This window comes from Lynx canadensis, chromosome F2 (genome assembly GCF_007474595.2).
Source record: "Lynx canadensis isolate LIC74 chromosome F2, mLynCan4.pri.v2, whole genome shotgun sequence".
Classification (NCBI taxonomy): Eukaryota; Metazoa; Chordata; class Mammalia; order Carnivora; family Felidae; genus Lynx; species Lynx canadensis.
In genome coordinates this window covers 62,638,089-62,656,384 of record NC_044320.2, presented here as the reverse complement: position 1 = coordinate 62,656,384, position 18,296 = coordinate 62,638,089, and the positions used below count along the sequence as shown (strand labels likewise).

Sequence of the window (18,296 nt, the reverse complement as noted above, 5' to 3'; positions counted from 1 at the left end):
CGAAGCTAGAACAAGCAATCCTAAAATTCATATGGAACCACAAAAGGCCCCAAATAGCCAAAGTAATTTTGAAGAAGACCAAAGCAGGAGGCATCACAATCCCAGACTTTAGCCTCTACTACAAAGCTGTAACCATCAAGACAGCATGGTATTGGCACAAAAAGAGACACCTAGACCAATGGAATAGAATAGAAACCCCAGAACTAGACCCACAAAAGTATGGCCAACTAATCTTTGACAAAGCAGGAAAGAATATCCAATGGAAAAAAGACAGTCTCTTTAACAAATGGTGCTGGGAGAACTGGACAGCAACATGCAGAAGGTTGAAACTAGACCACTTTCTCACACCATTCCCAAAAATAAACTCAAAATGGATAAAGGACCTGAATGTGAGACAGGAAACCATCAAAACCTTAGAGAAGAAAGCACGAAAAGACCTCTCTGACCTCAGTCGTAGCAATTTCTTACTTGACACATCCCCAAAGGCAAGGGAATTAAAAGCAACAATGAACTACTGGGACCTCATGAAGATAAAAAGCTTCTGCACAGCAAAGGAAACAACCAACAAAACTAAAAGGCAACCAATGGAATGGGAAAAGATATTTGTAAATGACATATCAGACAAAGGGCTAGTATCCAAAATCTATAAAGAGCTCACCAAACTGCACACCCAAAAAACAAATAATCCAGTGAAGAAATGGGCAGAAAACATGAATAGACACTTCTCTAAAGTCTAAAGAAGACATCCAGATGACCAACAGGCACATGAAAAGATGCTCAACGTCGCTCCTCATCAGGGAAATACATATCAAAACCACACTCAGATATCACCTCACGCCAGTCAGAGTGGCCAAAATGAACAAATCAGGAGACTATAGATGCTGGCGAGGATGTGGAGAAACGGGAACCTTCTTGCACTGTTGGTGGGAATGCAAATTGGTGCAGCCACTCTGGAAAACAGTGGGAGGTTTTAGACCTACCCTATGACCCAGCAGTAGCACTGCTAGGAATTTACCCAAGGGATACAGGAGTGCTGATGAATAGGGGCACTTGTACCCCAATGTTTATAGCAGCACTCTCAACAATAGCCAAATTATGGAAAGAGCCTAAATGTCCATCAACTGATGAATGGATAAAGAAATTGTGGTTTATATACACAATGGAGTACTACTTGGCAATGAGAAAGAATGTAATATGGCCCTTTGTAGCAACATGGATGGAACTGGAGAGTGTGATGCTAAGTGAAATAAGCCATACAGAGAAAGACAGATACCATATGTTTTCACTCTTATGTGGATCCTGAGAAACTTAACAGAAACCCATGGGGGAGGGGAAAAAACAAACAAACAAACAAACATAGGTTAGAGTGGGAGAGAGCCAAAGCATAAGAGACTCTTAAAAACTGAGAACAAACTGAGGGCTGATGGGGGGTGGGAGGGAGGGGAGGGTGGGTGATGGGTATTGAGGAGGGCACCTTTTGGGATGAGCACTGGGTGTTGTATGGAAACTAATTTGACAATAAATTTCAAAACAAAAAACAAAAAAAAAAAGAAAAAAATCATTTTTTTTTCCCCACTAAGACAAGGAAGGACCATGAAAAGCATAGAGTGCTAACACAGTGCATTATGTCAACCTAACATGGTCTAAGGGGCCAGGGACAGCTTCCTTGAAGAAATATTTTGGAAGAGTTCATCCTGAAATCTACAGGATGAGTGAAGATAGCTTGGTAAAGAGGAGAGGGATAAGTGGGAGACTTAGGGGAAAACCTGCATGAAAGCCAGGGGGCAGAATGAATACAACCCATCTGGCTGGGATGGAGAGGGGTTGTAGATGAGGCTGATGAGACAAGTGGAAGCCACAAATGCAAGACCTAATTTTAATTTTGAAAATACTATTCCTGCCACATGGGGGAGAATGGATTAAAGAAGGACAAAAACACTTCCAGAGAAGCCAGTTAGGCTTTCTGGAAGCGTAAGCAACAGTCATACTGGCACAGTCTGAGTGACAGAAGTGGACATGGAGAGATCCTCCAAATGGCATGGAAGTGTGTGCAGGAAGCTGAGAAGTGGCAGGGAGGGTGCTAAGCATTTGCACCGATCAAATGTGGGGATGGTTCTGTTTACCGAGATATGGATGACTGGAAGAGGACCAGGTTTGGTGGAAAGCACAGGAGTTCAGCTTGTGAAACACTGAGTTTCAAGTGGCTGTGTCATCCAAGTAGAGATTTAAGAAAAGGAGCTGGATATCCTAGTCTGAAGATCAAGTTTGTATTTCACCTAAACTGGAGCTATAACATTGGGAGCTATTAATGGATAGATAATACGTGAAGCCAAGGAAGTAGACAAGATCCCCTAGATAGAGAATACAGCATGAGAATAGAAGAGAAACTACGATTATATCCTGAGGAACTCACACACTTAAAGATGTGGTAAAGAGGCTGATTCTATAAAGAAGATTGAGAAATAATAGCTAGAGAGATAAGAGGAAACCAGGAGACTGTGGTGTTAGTAAATCGAGGGAATGGTCAATAGTGTCAAAAGGTACTGAAGTCCAAGTAAGATAGGAATGGAGAAATATCATTAGGTTTGGTGATATAAGCACCACCTGTGATCTTAGAACTGTTTTGTGCAGAACAAGTGGATACCAATATCTGATCTCTTATTTGTACCAAATTAATATTCATCTCTTGCCACCTGACTTCTACTTTATACAGTAGAGTAACATCATCTGCACGTTATTCTAGCTCCACTGTATGAATTCGTCATATATATGTCATATATGAGTGATTCCACTGGCCACTTCACCCCATGAGTTGACGTGAGTGGTAACATAAGCAGTATAAAGTGGGAGACTATGAAAGTTTCCCTTAGTCACTTCCAGGTTCTCTATGTCCCTTTTACCACAAGCACTCTGCTACAGTGAAAGTGATTCCAGTGTTTAAAGATACAGTATGTATTTTTCATACAACATGGCCCCTAAATGCAAGCCAACTTCGTCATCTGGTTTTCAAACAGAACCAGCCATCTGCTTCATTGCTGGAAGAAAAGCAGGCTGCACTGAATTCATTGTTAGATAGTACACGACCTCCAACTTAGTGCCTCCTAAGAGACTTCTCAGGGTAATTCTGACTATATTCCATTTTATCATGGTACTGACGTGGGAACTAGTTTAAGATGACACGCTGAAGAGAGAAGAAATGCCTAGGGACTTCCTGGGGTGAGGGAGTCCCAGCCAAGACAGAGTCTATCCTAGCTCTGAGGTATGTTTTCTGCTGAATTTTCTATCCTTCTAGTTCTGGAGGCAGCCCAAAGCAAAGCTTTTGTACCTACTTGATCCTACCTTGTTACTCTGAACTTAAGTTTTGTTTTCCTGACTTTAGCATTTCCGATTCCTTAAGTTTTGTTTTCCTGACTTTAATACTTCCACTTCCTTTCATCCTGCTCCATCTAACATTCAGCAAATACAGCAGACACTTCAAACGAAGACTCCAATTATTCTTACTAAACTGTTTTTGGAAATCACATCTTGAAATATACGATTAAATTCTAGGTTCAAGGAGAACTGTTATTTTTATTTTGTATGACATAGGATATATACTAAAGACGAAGCCTACAAAAACTGTTCCATGCACATTTGTGCAGTACAACACTTCCCCACTTCTGCAGAATTACACTAAAACAATGCAGCTGAATAAGTGAAAAATCTTAGAAATACAGATAGGTTATTCCACCAACAAAATAACTTAAATGAGGCCACACAATAGTAACAAAACCCAAAATCTGTTAGTGGGCTCCTCTTTCCCAAGAGCTGGGGGGTGGGGGGGGGGCCTCTAGACTTGAGCAATTTGCAAGCAAGAAAATCCTGCCCTCTGCTGCTGAATTAAGAAAAAGGTCTCAGCACAAGAAATCTACTTTCGTGAAGGGCAAGTTATACTCTGAGCAAAACACTAGGTCAAAGGCAGAAGGTGAGCAAAGTAAACGCTTTTCTGGATTACTAACTCTAGGCGATCCTAATTTCTCAACATCTTAAATACACTCACTCTGACATTCAACATCAAGCAAAGTAAGTGGGGTTTCAAAAACAGGAAGGTTCCCCCTCCTCCATTATTTCTCCCCCATCGGCTATTTGTCAGTTAGAGGAGCTACTACCCGGTACTACAGTGATTTAGGGGATGGCTGGAATCGGGGCGTCTGACGGTGGTCCTGAGTGGGGCAGCCTGGCCCGGGCAGGTCACCGAGCTCCAGGGTGCCGGCTCACAGCCTCTCCGTCTCCGGCGAGCAGTCGTCACAACCCCAGTTCCGTGTGTCCCGCAGGCCCGGGTGCTTGTCGGAGAGGAAGAGGGACGTTTACCTGCTGCCGGTCCCTACCAAGTAGGTGTTGGTGCCCTGCAGGGTCATGGGTCCCGGGTTACAGCCCAGAACGCGCACCACCCTGCTGGACAGCCGCTGGATGCGCAGCAGGATGGTCGACATCTCGGTTTCCGCCACCCGCCGACGCGCGGAGACCTGAGCGCGGAACTGGTGACTAGGCTCGGGGCGGGGCCGGCAGTCAGCTGACGCCGCGCTCGCCAGAAGGGAGGAGAACTCAGCTGTGCTGGGGGCGGGGCCAGGGGTCAAAGGACGCCTCCCGGGCTGCGCGGGCACCGGCGGGAGGGCGGGCGAGCGAAGGCGCGTGGCTCGAGGCCTCTTGAGGCCGGGTTGGGTTCCGGCTCGTCGGGCGCTGTCGCCTGTCACAGGGCCTGGTGCCTTCACAGGGATTTGTGTCCAGACGGGCGAGTTCATCTCAGTGGTCGAGAGACGTTTTAACCCAGGAAGTCTTGTAGTGGAGCAAAGGGCAGGCAGGTGTGAGGTTGGTTACAAAACACTGGCACCTCGTTGTTTTTAGGCCATGGCGGTGTGTGAGTGTGTGTGTGAGGGAGAAGGAGCTTGTGAATCTTTTATAATAGCGGCAGCTAATATTTACTTCGTCCTTACTGCTATGCTGAGTGCTTTCTCTAGACACTATTTAACCCTCACAACATTAAGACGTAGGCGCTATTTTTATGGCCGCTTTACAAATGAAAAACGATTTGGAGACTTGCCCAGGTGACAGCTATGAACCCCCGCTCAGCGTCTGCTGCTTTGCCCCCATCTGGTCACGTTCAAGGAGCTTGTCACTCCCTCCGCGGGCCGTGTTCCTGCCCAGACACCTCGGTCGGCCTTGAGGAGTTGTGTGCCTAAGACCTAAGGGAGTTATTTTCTCTATAAGGAGTCCATTTCTAAGCTGTTCAGCACTAACTATCCCAGTATTAACCACTGCTACCTATTAAAAAAAAAAAAATCTAGTTACAAGTTACCTAAAAGGAAATGCACAGATCCTATGATCAGTTTCATTGAGTTACGACAATCGTCTGTAAGCCTTACCTCAAAAGCGATCTAGATCATCTTCACTGTCCCAGCCCACTTCTTTTTCAAAACAAATGAGAAATTGACAGTAGTTGCTTGTGGTTCTAAAATTTAGGAAACACAGTTTAACTTTTTTTTTTTTTTGCGGGTATTTCTGAAGAAAAGACTGCTATTAATTTGTACAGTATTTATTTTGCAAATCATTAGTTTACTATTCCAGATTTCTTGAAAGACACACCTGTATCATGTATAACATTTTCTTTGCCTTGTGTCTCAAAGATGTACTTTTAATGGAAAAGTGTTTCAAAAACCTTTGCTGAAATAATCACGTAAATTATCCCCGTTGTAATAGGAAGGCTGGCAATATGCCCTTTAAAAAAAAATGTTTGGAAGAATCATAAAAATTCCCCACATCAGGCATTTTCAACTTCCCAATTTTATTTATTTGTAGCCATCATTTAATGGGTATTCAGTCAGGAAGCTACTTCCATTTTCCTTTTTTAAAATCCCTGAGCTGGAAAGTCAGCCAACCTTTGAGAAAATGGTAGAACAATAATTTCTGGGACTTGTGGGCAGCTCCATTCTTCTATCCCTTGACTTTTTGTTTTAAGTTAGACTTTCCTTTGTGGGTTCCATCTCAAGTTCTTTTAATCTGTTGCCAAGCTCTTCATTTGGCAGAGAATGGACCCAACAAATAATATAAAAGTTGAGTGACTTGATTTGAGACATTAGACACCAGCAGAAGAGGAGGAATAGAGATTGGGTAGTGAACTTGGTTTGGACAAACTGAAATTAGGATGATTATGGGATATTCTGGTAAAGAAATATATAGACAGTTGGATATATGTGTTGAGCTCAGAAGAGTTCTAGGCTGCTGATACAAAATTGTGGATATGTTTAGAAATGTGACTTGAAGTTAAAGCCCTTCTTCAAGAAATAAGATGAAATATTTTATATTCTGTTCAGTTAATTTATTTACAATCATTTATCATCTGCCTACAATGTGCAACGTATTGTTGTAGACATACGGGGGGGTGTTAAAAATGTTAGTTGGCTTTCTAGAGGTTTATAACTAGGAAGGAGACATACATTATCTTATTTTAAAGCATGTGTGGGTAAATCCTAGAGAAGTATAGTTGAAGTGGTGGGATTGCAAGGGGGAAGGGGAGAATCAAATTAACTGGGAAGATCTGGGAAAGCTTAAAGGTGGTAGGGCTTTGAACTGATTCTTAAAGGACTGATAGAACTTGATCAGGTAGGTGGAGGTAGGAAGGGTATTCTAAACAGTAAATAATGTTGAGAAAAGGCTTGGAAATAGAAGAACTGTAGTATTTATTTGGGGAAGAGAAACCAGTAATCATATGTTCTTGGGGCATAGGGTTTGAGAAAGTATATAGTTTGAAAAAGGTAGGTGGTACTAAGTTAAAAATACTTCGTAAATTTCTTTATCAGAGTACTTCAAATTGAACAATCTCTCTCCTTCCTTTTCATACACTTGTCATCTACTTGGATATGCTGGGAAACAAATTGTATTTTCTTGAAACTTAAATTTTGAATACAGTAAAACCTTGTAACCTAGTTAACTTATAAAAGGGGCCATGTGATTCCTTCTCCCAATGTGATAGTTATGAAAGGGTGTACTGTAAGTTCCAGTGACATAAACTCTGTTATCACTAGATGAGGAAATCCCATAATATGACTAACAGATGATTTCAGTTTCATTTTAGTATTCGATCTTAAAGGTTTACATACCCTTTAATGGCACTTATTTTCAGTGAAGAAGAAATAAAAGATGCCAAGGATGAAGATTTTCCAGAAGGGACTTTGAGTTAAAGACAGCTTTTTATACTTGACAAGTAAGTCTGTATTTTATATGTATTGAATTTGGTTAACAAACGAAAGTTTGCTAGTTTTTATTTCTTCGGATGTCTGGATTATTGCAAAGAGATCCCACACAGTGGGCAAAGGTTATTTATTTTGGCTGGCAGCCAGTTAGCCACATAGCTGGGTTGACCTTTGACTGAAATTGGATTGAAACTGTCCTATTAAGTCAGCAAGTATCACAAATTCTCTATGAAGTCAAATTTTGTAGGTGGTATTATTTGTCCTAAGGTGATAAATGGAACAGTGATTATACTGTAGGGATAGATAGGAACCATCCTTTATATAATTTATACAACTATGTGGTCATTGAAGGAGCTGGAGAGCCTCTTTATGAGAGCTGCTATGTTTATTGCCTTGCTATGTAGTTTTCTTTCCAGTTGGCATTATGTTCTGCCTGACTAAGTTAGGAATATAGAAGTTGCCATGTCAGATCAGTCTATTGAGTCTGATGTTTTGCCAATAACTTAGAAATTATTTTTGCCATTTTGTAAAATTTGTTTCAGAATTGCAAGTGATTTCCATATCCAGGCCAGGTAAAGGAAACTATCTTTGTGGGGATAGTGATTAAGAAATGTACCCATGGAGTGCTTAGGTCTGTAACGTTAAGGAAATTATCTACATTAAAGTCAGTTTACTCATTAGAGATAACTCACAAGCCTCAGAATTCTGGCCAATAATACCCTTCTCATAGAGATTTGTGAGTATTAAATAAAATGTGTCTAAAAATACTTCACACATAGTAAACCCTCAGCAGTGGTAGCTATTGTTACTATTATCTGTTCTTCCATTATATATGTGATATTCTTTTCCCTAGGTAGTGAAGCTTAACAAATTTCATTTTTAAAATTAAAAATGGGACTACTCTATGACCCAACAATTGCACTACTAGGTATTTACCCAAAACGGATACAAAAATACTGATTGGAAGGGGCACATGCACCCCGATGTTCACAGCAGCATTATCAACAATAGCCAAATTATGGAAAGAGCCCAAAGATCTATTGACTGATGAATGGATAAAGAAGATGTGTATATCTATACAATGGAACATTACTCAGCCATCGAAAAGAATGAAATCTTGCCATTTGCAGTGATGTGGTTGGAGCTAGAGTGTATTATGTCTAGCAAAATAAGTCAGAGAAAGACAAATACCATATGATTTCACTCATATGTGGAATTTAAGAAACAAAACAGATGCACATAGGGGCAGGGAGAAAAAAAAGAGGGAGGCAAACCATTAGAGACTCTTAATGATAGAGAACAAACTAAGAGTTGCTGGAAAGGAGGTGGGCGGGCGATGGGCCAAATGAGTAATCAGTATTAAGGAGGGCACTTGTGATGAGCACTGGGTATTACATGTAAGTGATGAATCACTAAATTCTCCTGAAACTGATATTATATACTATATATTAACTAGAATTTAAATAAAAACTTACAAAAATACTATATTTTTTAGAATGATATTAGAACAGGGTTTGGATGCACATTGAACACATCCAGTATGACCATGGTAAGGAATTTGCCAATTTTTGGTGGAGCTTTTGTTTCTGGAGGATATATTTGAAATCTAGTACATTAGATTTTCAAACTAGCTGTTCTTTTCACCTGGAAAACTTTTCTACATGATATAGATATAACTAATTTCATTACTCATTTGCCTACCTCCTCAGTGAGGCCTGTCCTGACTATTCTAGTTAAAATTGCAACTCATAATGGGGGGCACCCAGGTGGCTTAGTCAGTTGGGGGACCGACTTCAGCTCAGGTCACGATCTCATGGTCTGTGGGTTTGAGCCCCTCATCGGGCTCTGTGCTGACAGCTCAGAGCCTGGCACCTGCTTCAGATTCTGTGTCTCCCTCTCTCTTCTCTTCCCCCCCCCCCCACCTTGTGTTCTATCAAAAATAAGTAAATATTAAAAAAATTAAAAAAAATAAAATTTCAACTCATGATGAGACTATCTCTACTCTCAACTCCTAGAGTTGTGTTTTTTTTCTATAATAGTTATCACCTTCCAGTATAATATTTCATTCACTTACTGTTTTTATTGTTAATTGATTGTCTTCCTCTGCTAGGATGTAAGTTCCACAAGGGCAGGAATTTTTGTCTCTTTTGTCATTTGATATATCCCAAAAGCCTAAAATAGCACATGGTAGGTTCTAAGTAAGTATTTAATTCAATTGAACAGAACCTTCTGATTAAATTTCATCCTCCTAAACTTCATGCTTATGTTGGGCATGATGTCTTTCATTTTAAAATAAGAAGCATACTGCAGGGAAATTCATGGCCTGCTGGATAGGGAAAACTCAGATTTTAAAATTATTTTTCTCTATCCTGTTGGCCACAGCATTCTTGACAGGAAGAGTAGTAATAGCGAGCTTTTTTTTTTTTTTCTGTAAGAAGAGTGAAATACCTTTTAATATAATTTTGAAGACTTTTAAACAAAATACTTATACATGGTAAAATAACGAGAACACTGTAAGTATTGGGTTGTGTGTGTTTTTAGTAACATTGCCCCCTCCTGGTTTTTAAAGTAATAAATGTTCTTTATAGAGCATATCAGGTGTTAGTCTATTCAGGCTGCCGTAACAGAATACCGCAGACTATGTGGCTTAAACAACAAAAATTAATTGTTTACAGTTCTGGAGTCCAGAAGTCCAATATCATGTTGCCAGCAGGGTTGGTTTCTTGTGAGTCCTCTTTTTGTTGGTTGCAGATGACTGCCTTCTTGCTGTGTCCTCATGTGAGTGTATGGGAGGAGGGTGTGTGGGGGAGATAGGTCTGTGCTGTCACTTCATTGAAAAAAAATTTAACGATTTATTTTATTTTTTGAGAGACAGAGAGAGACAGAGTGCGAGCAGGGGGAGGGGCAGAGAGACCGGGAGACACAGAATCTGAAGCAGGCTCCAGGCTGTGTCAGCACATGGGGCTTGAACCCATGAATGCGAGATCATGATCTGGGCTAGAGTCAGATGTTCAACCAACTGAGCCACCCAGGCACCTCTGTCACTTTGTTTTATAAGGGCATCAGTCCTATTGGATTAGGGCTCTGTCCTTATTATTCCTTTTAAACTTCATTACCTCCTGAGAGGCCTATCTCTAAATACAGTCACACTGGTGGTTAGTACTTCAACATAAGAACATGCCACAGTATTTATTTTTACTTAACATTCTTGAAAGTGAAGTCAAAGATGGCAAACTCAGATGTTTACAGGGATCAGAGAGGCAGGAAAGGTAATGATGGTTACTTAACATTTATTGAGCTCTAACTGTATGCCAAGTGCTAGAGGTTTATGTGTGTTATACATATTACCTTTCTTAGTTTTCACAACAACCCTGTGAGGTATATGCCATTATTATTTCCATATTTCAGGTGAAAGAAAATAAGGCATAGGCAGGCAAAAGAACATGTTTAAGGAGACACAGCTAGTAGGTAGCTGTATTAGCATTGAGACCCAGCTGCTGAAATGACTGAAGTTAGGTGGCTTGCTACTGTGGTGAACTTGAGAGAGCATGCCCCCATTAGTAGGAGGCATCCACTACTAATGAAGGAATATTAGCCTATTGTAGCAGATCTTTCAGTTTTTTGATAGCCGTGAAAAATCTGGATTTTTATATGAAATATTGGCAATTACTTAGGAAAATTAAAAAAAAACACTGTTGACTCAAACTTTTTTTCTTTTTCCTCTTTTTTGTAGCTTTGAAACATTTTATTATAAAAAGCTGGCACTCTTAAACATAGACTAATAAGAACTTAAAATTCATTGCACATGCAGCACCTGGGTGGCTTAGTTTGTTGAGTGTCTGACTCTTGATTTCGGCTCAGGTCATGATCCCAGGATCAAGCCCCACATCAGGCTCCATGCTGAACATGGAGCCTGCTTGGGATTCTCTCTATGTCTCTGCCCCTCCCCGCCCCACTCTCTCTCTCTCTCTCTCTCTCTCTCTCTCTCTCTGTCTCAAATTAAAAAAAAATCATTGCATATTTACTTCATTTTTTAGCTTGACCTTGTAGTAAATCTGTAGCTTCATTGATTTTGGCTGCTATAAGGAGATCCTCTCTTTTCTAGGTGATTTAAAATCCTAATTCGTTGATGAGCATCTCTTATTTTTCCTTTATTGGCAGTAGAGCTTATGCCTACTACTTATTTTTTGTTTTTATTTTATTATTATTATTTTTTTTTAGCTTACTCCTGCTATTAGTGCTGCTTCTCATTTTGTCATTTTGGGTTCAAACCCACCTCTGTAATAGCGACCACTGAAGGCAGATTTTGGTAGACTTTGAAAAGCTTGTTTTGCTTTAGGCTCCGTATGGTTTATGGCTTACAAAATTATAACAGCCTGCAAATCCGGCAGCAGTAATGGTCAGTCCATTTGCTACCACTGTACTGGCTCTGGCTCTGGGTCTGGTTTAAGTCCCCTGCTTCTACCCAGCCTAGAGGCTGCAGCCACCAATTCCATGCCTTTACCAGAGAGCACCACTGGCCGGTACAAAGGGCCCAGACACACACATCCCACGAAATGTGGGAACATCTTTCAAGTCAGACAGATTTTGTCTGTGGATTGCATTCAGCCCACGTTTATAAAATAGGGGTCGTAATAGTAGTACCTATCTCCTAAATTTGATGTAAGAATTAATCTTACATCAAATTTAACCTTACATCTAAATCTTGTATAAGATTTAGTTTAATGCCTGACACATAGGGCTAAGTAAATGTTAGCTAACATTAGTAGCATAAACATTTTTTCCAGTCATTCAAATTCTTTAAAAGTATCATTTACTATTATTTTTATTTTAAGAGATTATATAAGTAATACATGAGTACATGTCTCTGGAAAAAACTCCAACAATATAAAAGAGTAATTAATTACAGGGTTGAAATTGCATTTACTTTCTACTCCCAACTTCCTTACTTTCTCCATATATAATTGAAAACCATAAATGCTATATTTTTCCTTCTGGCACTTGCTTTTTTTGCTTAACATATCTTGGAGATCTTCTGAAGTCAATTTGTACAGAGCTGCTTCATTCTTTTTAAAAGTTGCATAGTATATTCTTTGCTATGGAGGTAAATTAACTTATTGAACTAGGTCTCTTGTCATCTAAATAGTTTTCAACTTTTTGCTGTTCTAAAAACAGGTTTTGCAAAGAGCACATATCTTTGTACACATTTGTGACTATTTCCCTAGGCTTGATTCTTAGGTAGAATTGCTGAATCGAAACCATATAAAGTTAACTATAGAGAACAAACTGATTGTTACCAGAGGGGAGGTGGGTGGGGGGATGGGTGAAATAGATGATGGGGGATTAAGAAGTGAATTTGTGGTGATGAGCACTGGGTGATGTACGGAATAGTTGAATCACTATATTGTACACCTGAAACTAATATAACACTGTGTGTTAACCAATGAATTAAAATAAAATTTAAGAACCATATTAAAAATTTTCATAGCTGTTGCACCTTTGTTAAATATTTTTTGGTAGCTGTGTAATGTTGCATTTTGTGAATCTACCATTATTTACCAATTCCTTATGTTGCCACATTTAGATCATTTCTAGTTTTTTGCCACTTTAGATAGACAACTGATAAATATTTTTGTTAGTAGGTTATGGTTTTTAAAAGGTAAGTAGTCTGACAGGAAGTTGTCAACTAATAAGTTTATTTCTCAGGCTTTACTTTACCAAAGCTATTATAAGAACTGTATGTAGTGGTAATATGTTGTTTTTAGAAAAAGTACATGTTTGATAAAGTCATGGACTAATATTATACTCAAGGTTTTTAGAATCTTTTATGTATCTTTCATTTTAGGTGTTGTCATATGTAATGAAGATCATTGAGAAAACTGAATGAAGACTTTTAACATTGGATCTGGATAGGAGGTTTAGAAAAGAAAATTAAAATTAGTCACTTTAGTTTTAGTGTTCCAATCTCATAATATTTATTCTTTCTTCTGAATAAATTCAGGGAACAGAAACTAAAATTCATTGCTATCCTAATGGACACAAATATTTGTTCTTTGTGTGTGTGTGAGAGAGAAAAAAGTAGCTAACCAAGAGCTATAGTGATTCATAATGAAATACACTAAATTGAATTTTATGATGTCAGTTCTTGGCATTGTAATCTATATAACTGATTTAATTGTGGACATCTGGGTGTCTGTCAGGTTTTTCCATGAAGGACAATATGTTTTTGGTATTTTAACAGTAAGCTTTATGTTCTTTGGAACACTTGTGGTTCAGTGTTTTAGTTATTCTTGGTTCAAGGCTGATTTAAAAAAAGCAGGCCAAGAAAGTCAGCATTGTTTTCTTCTACTTCATTGCTTGCAAGGAGGAGTTTTTACAAGGTGAGCATACACTTTTGATCATTAACACTGTTTTTCCTTCATCCAAATAAAAACTATGTTTCTGTGTTTGGGTAGTGAAATGTACAAAGATCCCCTATTTGCATGTAGCACAAAGGTTACTTGCTCCTTAGTATCAGTGCTTATATGAGTCATTGCTGTACTGTTAGAATTTTCCAGGTTCATTAATAGAATGTTTTAATTTACCTAATTAAGTTATTTTTTCTGATATGTATTCACTTAATATAGGAGGGAAATGACTCTTTTCTGTGCCTTGTGAATCTTTTATCTTCTATTTTATATTCCAAGCCTGATAATGTAAATATAGATTATCACTTGCAACTCTGATAGAGCACTTAATTTTTCAAGTTACTTATGCCACTGATTTAACTAAATGAAATTTTTACTGCAATAATGCAGTAGCCATGTGCAGAACTAAAAACAACCTTAAGAATCATCTTGTTCAAAACCTTATTTTATAGTTAAAGAAACTAGGATCCAAATAGTCCTGAGAATTCTGTGATTTTCCGTATGTCTAATTTCATCTGACATTTTCATTATTATATTAAGGAATTTAATTATGTTAAAAGCAATATATATATTCTAGGTAAAGAGAAAAATTAAAGACAAATATTAAGATGATAGGATTAATTGTTTTGTTACAGTTAGATTTTGAATTTGGGCTATTTTAATAACCATCTATCTTGAGAGAGATTTTAGTGGCTCTAGAAATCTAGTGAGTAGTTATTTTGTCTCTGCATGTTATATTTTCTTGGGTTTCCATTGTTGCTATTCAGAAATTAAATGCCAGTCTTTTCTAAAGTTTTGCCACATTTCCTTCTGGGATTCCAAGAAAATATAAATTAGACCTCACACTATCTAACGTGAGTGTTACGTGTTAGATGTTTTCAATTTTTATTTTCTGACTCTCTGTGGTACATTCTGTGAATTTTTTCATAACTCTTTAAAAAATTTCACTAGTACTTTCTTTTGCTGTGGGCAAAAAGTTATTACATCCAACCACAGAGTTTCAGATTTTGACTATTATAATTTTTATATTTGGAAACTCTATTTGGTTCTTTTCAAGTCTGCTATGTCACTTTTTATAATTTCCTTAGTTGTTTCATTTATAATTGCAATGTCTGAAGCCTTTTCAGGTTTGTTCCAACTGGTTCTGCTTCTGCTGTCGAGTACTCATATGGCCTTGTTTTCCTGTGTACCTGGTGTCAATGATCATGTTCTGGTCATTGCTCTTGAAAAAATTATTTGTGGGGCCTTCACCAAGCCCTCTGTAGAGGCTTTGAGTTTATTCTTAGGAGATGCCTAAAAGGTCTATCAGATGGGATCTCCATTTAAATTCTTAGCTTGAGGTTCCTTGGTCTTACTTGGGTAATGCATAACTGGTATACAACTCTGTTCCAGGCAAGTCTGTGTCAACAATAAATATACTGATCAGTTTTTAAACAAATCAGCTTATTAAGGTATAATTTTACGTATGATAAGATGTGCATATACATATATAAAAGGCATCTTAAGACTTTTGAGTCATTTAGTCTTCTAGTCCATGAACAAGGTTTTTCTGTGCATTTATTTAGACTTTTGAAAATTTCCTTAAACAAAGTTTTGTGGTTTTTTCACGTATAGGTCTTTTTTTTAAGTTTATTTATTTATTTTGAGAGAGAGAGAGAGAAAGAGAGAGAAAGAGCATGTGCAAGAGGTGGGGGAGCAGAGGGAGAGGGAGGGAGAGAATCTCAAGCAGATTCTGCACTGTCGGTGCAGAGCCCTATGTAGGGCTTGATCTCATGAACCACGAGATCATGACCTGAGTAGAAATCAAGAGTCTAACACTCAACAGTCTGAGCCACCAGGTGTCCTTAATGTATAGGTCTTATATATGTTTTGTTATAGTTATCCCTAAGTATTTCATTTTTTTGGATGCTATTATAAGTGCTATTTATTTTTAATTTTAATTTCCAATTTTTTATTGCTGATATATAAAAGTATAGTTTTTATTTTTTAAATGGATTTTAAGAAACTGAAGTATAGTTTATATATTAGTTTCAGATGTACAACACAGTAATTCAACTATTATATATGTTACAAAATGCTCACCAGGATAAGTGTGGTTACCATCTGTCACCGCACAAAGTTATTATATTATTGACTACATATCCTATGCTGTACTTTTTATCCTCATTTATTTTATAACTGGAGGTTTGTACCTCTTACTCCCCTTCACCTATTTTGCTTATCCTCTCATTCCCTGCTTCTGGTAACTGCCAGTCTGTATTTATGAGTCTGTTTCTGTTTGTCTTGTTTTGATTTTTAGATTCCACAGATAAGTGAAATCATATGATATTTGTCTTTCTCTGACTTATTTCACTCAGCATAATGCCTTCAAGGTCCATCCATGTTGTTGCAAATGGCAAGAGCTCATTCTTTTATGGCTGAGTAATACTCCATTGTGGGAGTGCCTGGGTGGTTCAGTCGGTTAACCGCCAGACTCCTGATTTTGCCTTAGGTCATGACTCACGGTTCGTGAGATCGAGCCCTGTGTTGGGCTCTGCACTGAAAGCATGGAGCCTGCTTGGTATTCTCTCTCTCCCTTTCTGCCCCTTCCCCACTTCTGCACACGTGCGCATGCACTCTCTCTCAAAATAAATAAACATTAAAAAAATACTCTGTTGTGAATATACTACATCATCCTTATCCATTCATCTATTGATAGATACTTTGGTTGCTTCCGTATCTTGGTTATTGTAAATTATGCTGAAGTACACATAGGAGTGCACATATCTTTTTGAATTAGTATTTGTGTGGGGGGGTAAATGTGGAAGTGAAATTATTGGATTGTATAGGATTTCTATTTTTAATTTTTTGAGGAAACTATGTTGTTTTCCATAGTGCATGTACCAATGTATATTCCCACCAATAATGCATGAGGGTTTGCTTTTCTCTACCTCCTTGCCAACACTTACTTTATGTCTTTTTGATACTAGCCATTCTGATTGGTGTGAGGTGATATCTCATTGTGGGTTTTGATTTGATTTCCCTGATAATTGGTGATGTCGAGCATGTTTTCATGTGTCTGTATGTCTTTTTTTGGAAAAAAATATCTCTTCAGGTTGTCTGCTGATTTTTTTTATCAGATCATTGTGGGTTTTTGGTGTTGAGTTGTATGAGTTCTTTACATATTTTGAATATTAACCCCTTGTCAGAGATATCATTTGCAAATATGATAGGTTACCTTTTTTTTTTGTTGATGGTTTCCTTTGTTTTGTAAAATCTTTTTACTTTGATGCAGTCCCAGTAGTTTATTTTTGCTTTTGTTTCCCTTGCCTGTGGAGACAGATCCAGAAAAATGTGGCTAAGGCTGATGTCAAGAGTTTACTGCTTGTGTTTTCCTTTAAAAGTTTTATGGTTTTAGGTATTACATTTGGGTCTTTAAACCATTTTGAGTTTATTGTTGTGTTAAAAAGTGGTCCGGTTTCATTCTTTTGCTTGTAGCTGTACAGTTTTCACAGCACCATTTATTAAGGAGACTGTCTTTTTCCCATTGTATATTCTTGCTTAGTTTTTGTGGATTAATTGACATACAAGCATGGGTTTATTGCTGGACATTATTCTATTCATCGATTTATGTCTTTTTTTTTTTTTTTGGTGCCAATACCATACTGTATTTTTAAAAAATGTTTATTTTTGAGAGAGAAAGCATGAGTGGGATAAAGGCAGAGAGAGAGGGGGGCAGAGGATCTGAAAACGGGCTCTGTGCTGACAGCAGAGAGCCTGATGTGGGGCTTAAACTCATGAACTATGAGATCATGACCTGAGCTGAACTCAGAGGCTTAACCGACAGAGCCACCCGGGTGCCCCAATACCATACTATTTTGATTACTATAGTTTTGCAGTATAGTTTGAGATCTGGGATTATGACACCTCCAGCTTTGTTCTTTCTTAAGATTGCTTTGGTTTTTCAGGATCTTTTGTGTTTCCATACAATTTTAGGATTATTCATTTTAGTTTTGTGAAAAGTACTGTTGGTATTTTGATAGGGTATTTTGTGTTGGATCTTTAGATTACTAGAGTAATATGAACATTTTGACAATATTTGTTTTTCCAATCCACAAGCATGGTATATTTTCTCACTTGTTGTGTTTTCTTCAGTGTCTTACAGTTTTTAGTGTACAGGTTAAATTCACTTCCTTGGCTAAATTTATTCCTAGGTATTTTATTCTTTAAAATTTTTTTTTAATGTTTATTCATTTTTGAGAGACAGAGAGAGACAGAGCATGAGCAGGGAAGGGGCAGAGAGAGGGAGACACAGAATCCAAAGCAGGCTCCAGGCTCTGAGCTGTCAGCACAGAGTCCAACGTGGGGCTTGAACTCACAAACTGCGAGATCATGACCTGAGCTGAAGTCGGATGCTCAACTGACTGAGCCACCCAGGCACCCCCCGTAGGTATTTTATTCTTTTTGATGCATTTGTAAATGGGATTTATCTTTCTTTCTGCCAGTTAGTTGCTTGTGTGTAGAAACACAACACATTTCTGTATGTTGATTTTGTATCCTATAACTTTACTGAATTCGTTTATTAATTCGAATAGTTTTTTGGTGGAGTCTTTAGGGTTTTTATATATAGTATCATGTCATCTACAAATAGTGACAGTTTAACTTTTTTCTTAACAATCTG

At 38.2% G+C, this 18,296-nt stretch overlaps 2 protein-coding genes and 1 pseudogene across 2 annotated transcripts in view; 1 reads left to right on the top strand and 2 right to left on the bottom strand.

The window, feature by feature from the left end:
* LACTB2 (lactamase beta 2) overlaps positions 1–4,514 on the bottom strand; it is a 32,873-nt gene extending 28,359 nt beyond the window's left edge. The window contains exon 1 of the mRNA XM_030303758.1: positions 4,351–4,514. Coding sequence (XP_030159618.1) covers positions 4,351–4,472 — 122 coding nt within the window. The 5' untranslated portion in view covers positions 4,473–4,514. The remainder of the gene's footprint in view (positions 1–4,350) is intronic.
* Positions 4,515–7,131: 2,617 nt separating this feature from the next.
* Positions 7,132–18,296, top strand: part of XKR9 (XK related 9) — a 36,494-nt gene continuing 25,329 nt past the window's right edge. Inside the window, exons 1-2 of the mRNA XM_030304018.1 lie at positions 7,132–7,240; positions 13,075–13,609. Coding sequence (XP_030159878.1) covers positions 13,338–13,609 — 272 coding nt within the window. The 5' untranslated portion in view covers positions 7,132–7,240; positions 13,075–13,337. The remainder of the gene's footprint in view (positions 7,241–13,074; positions 13,610–18,296) is intronic.
* LOC115506047 lies at positions 11,256–13,020 on the bottom strand (annotated as a pseudogene).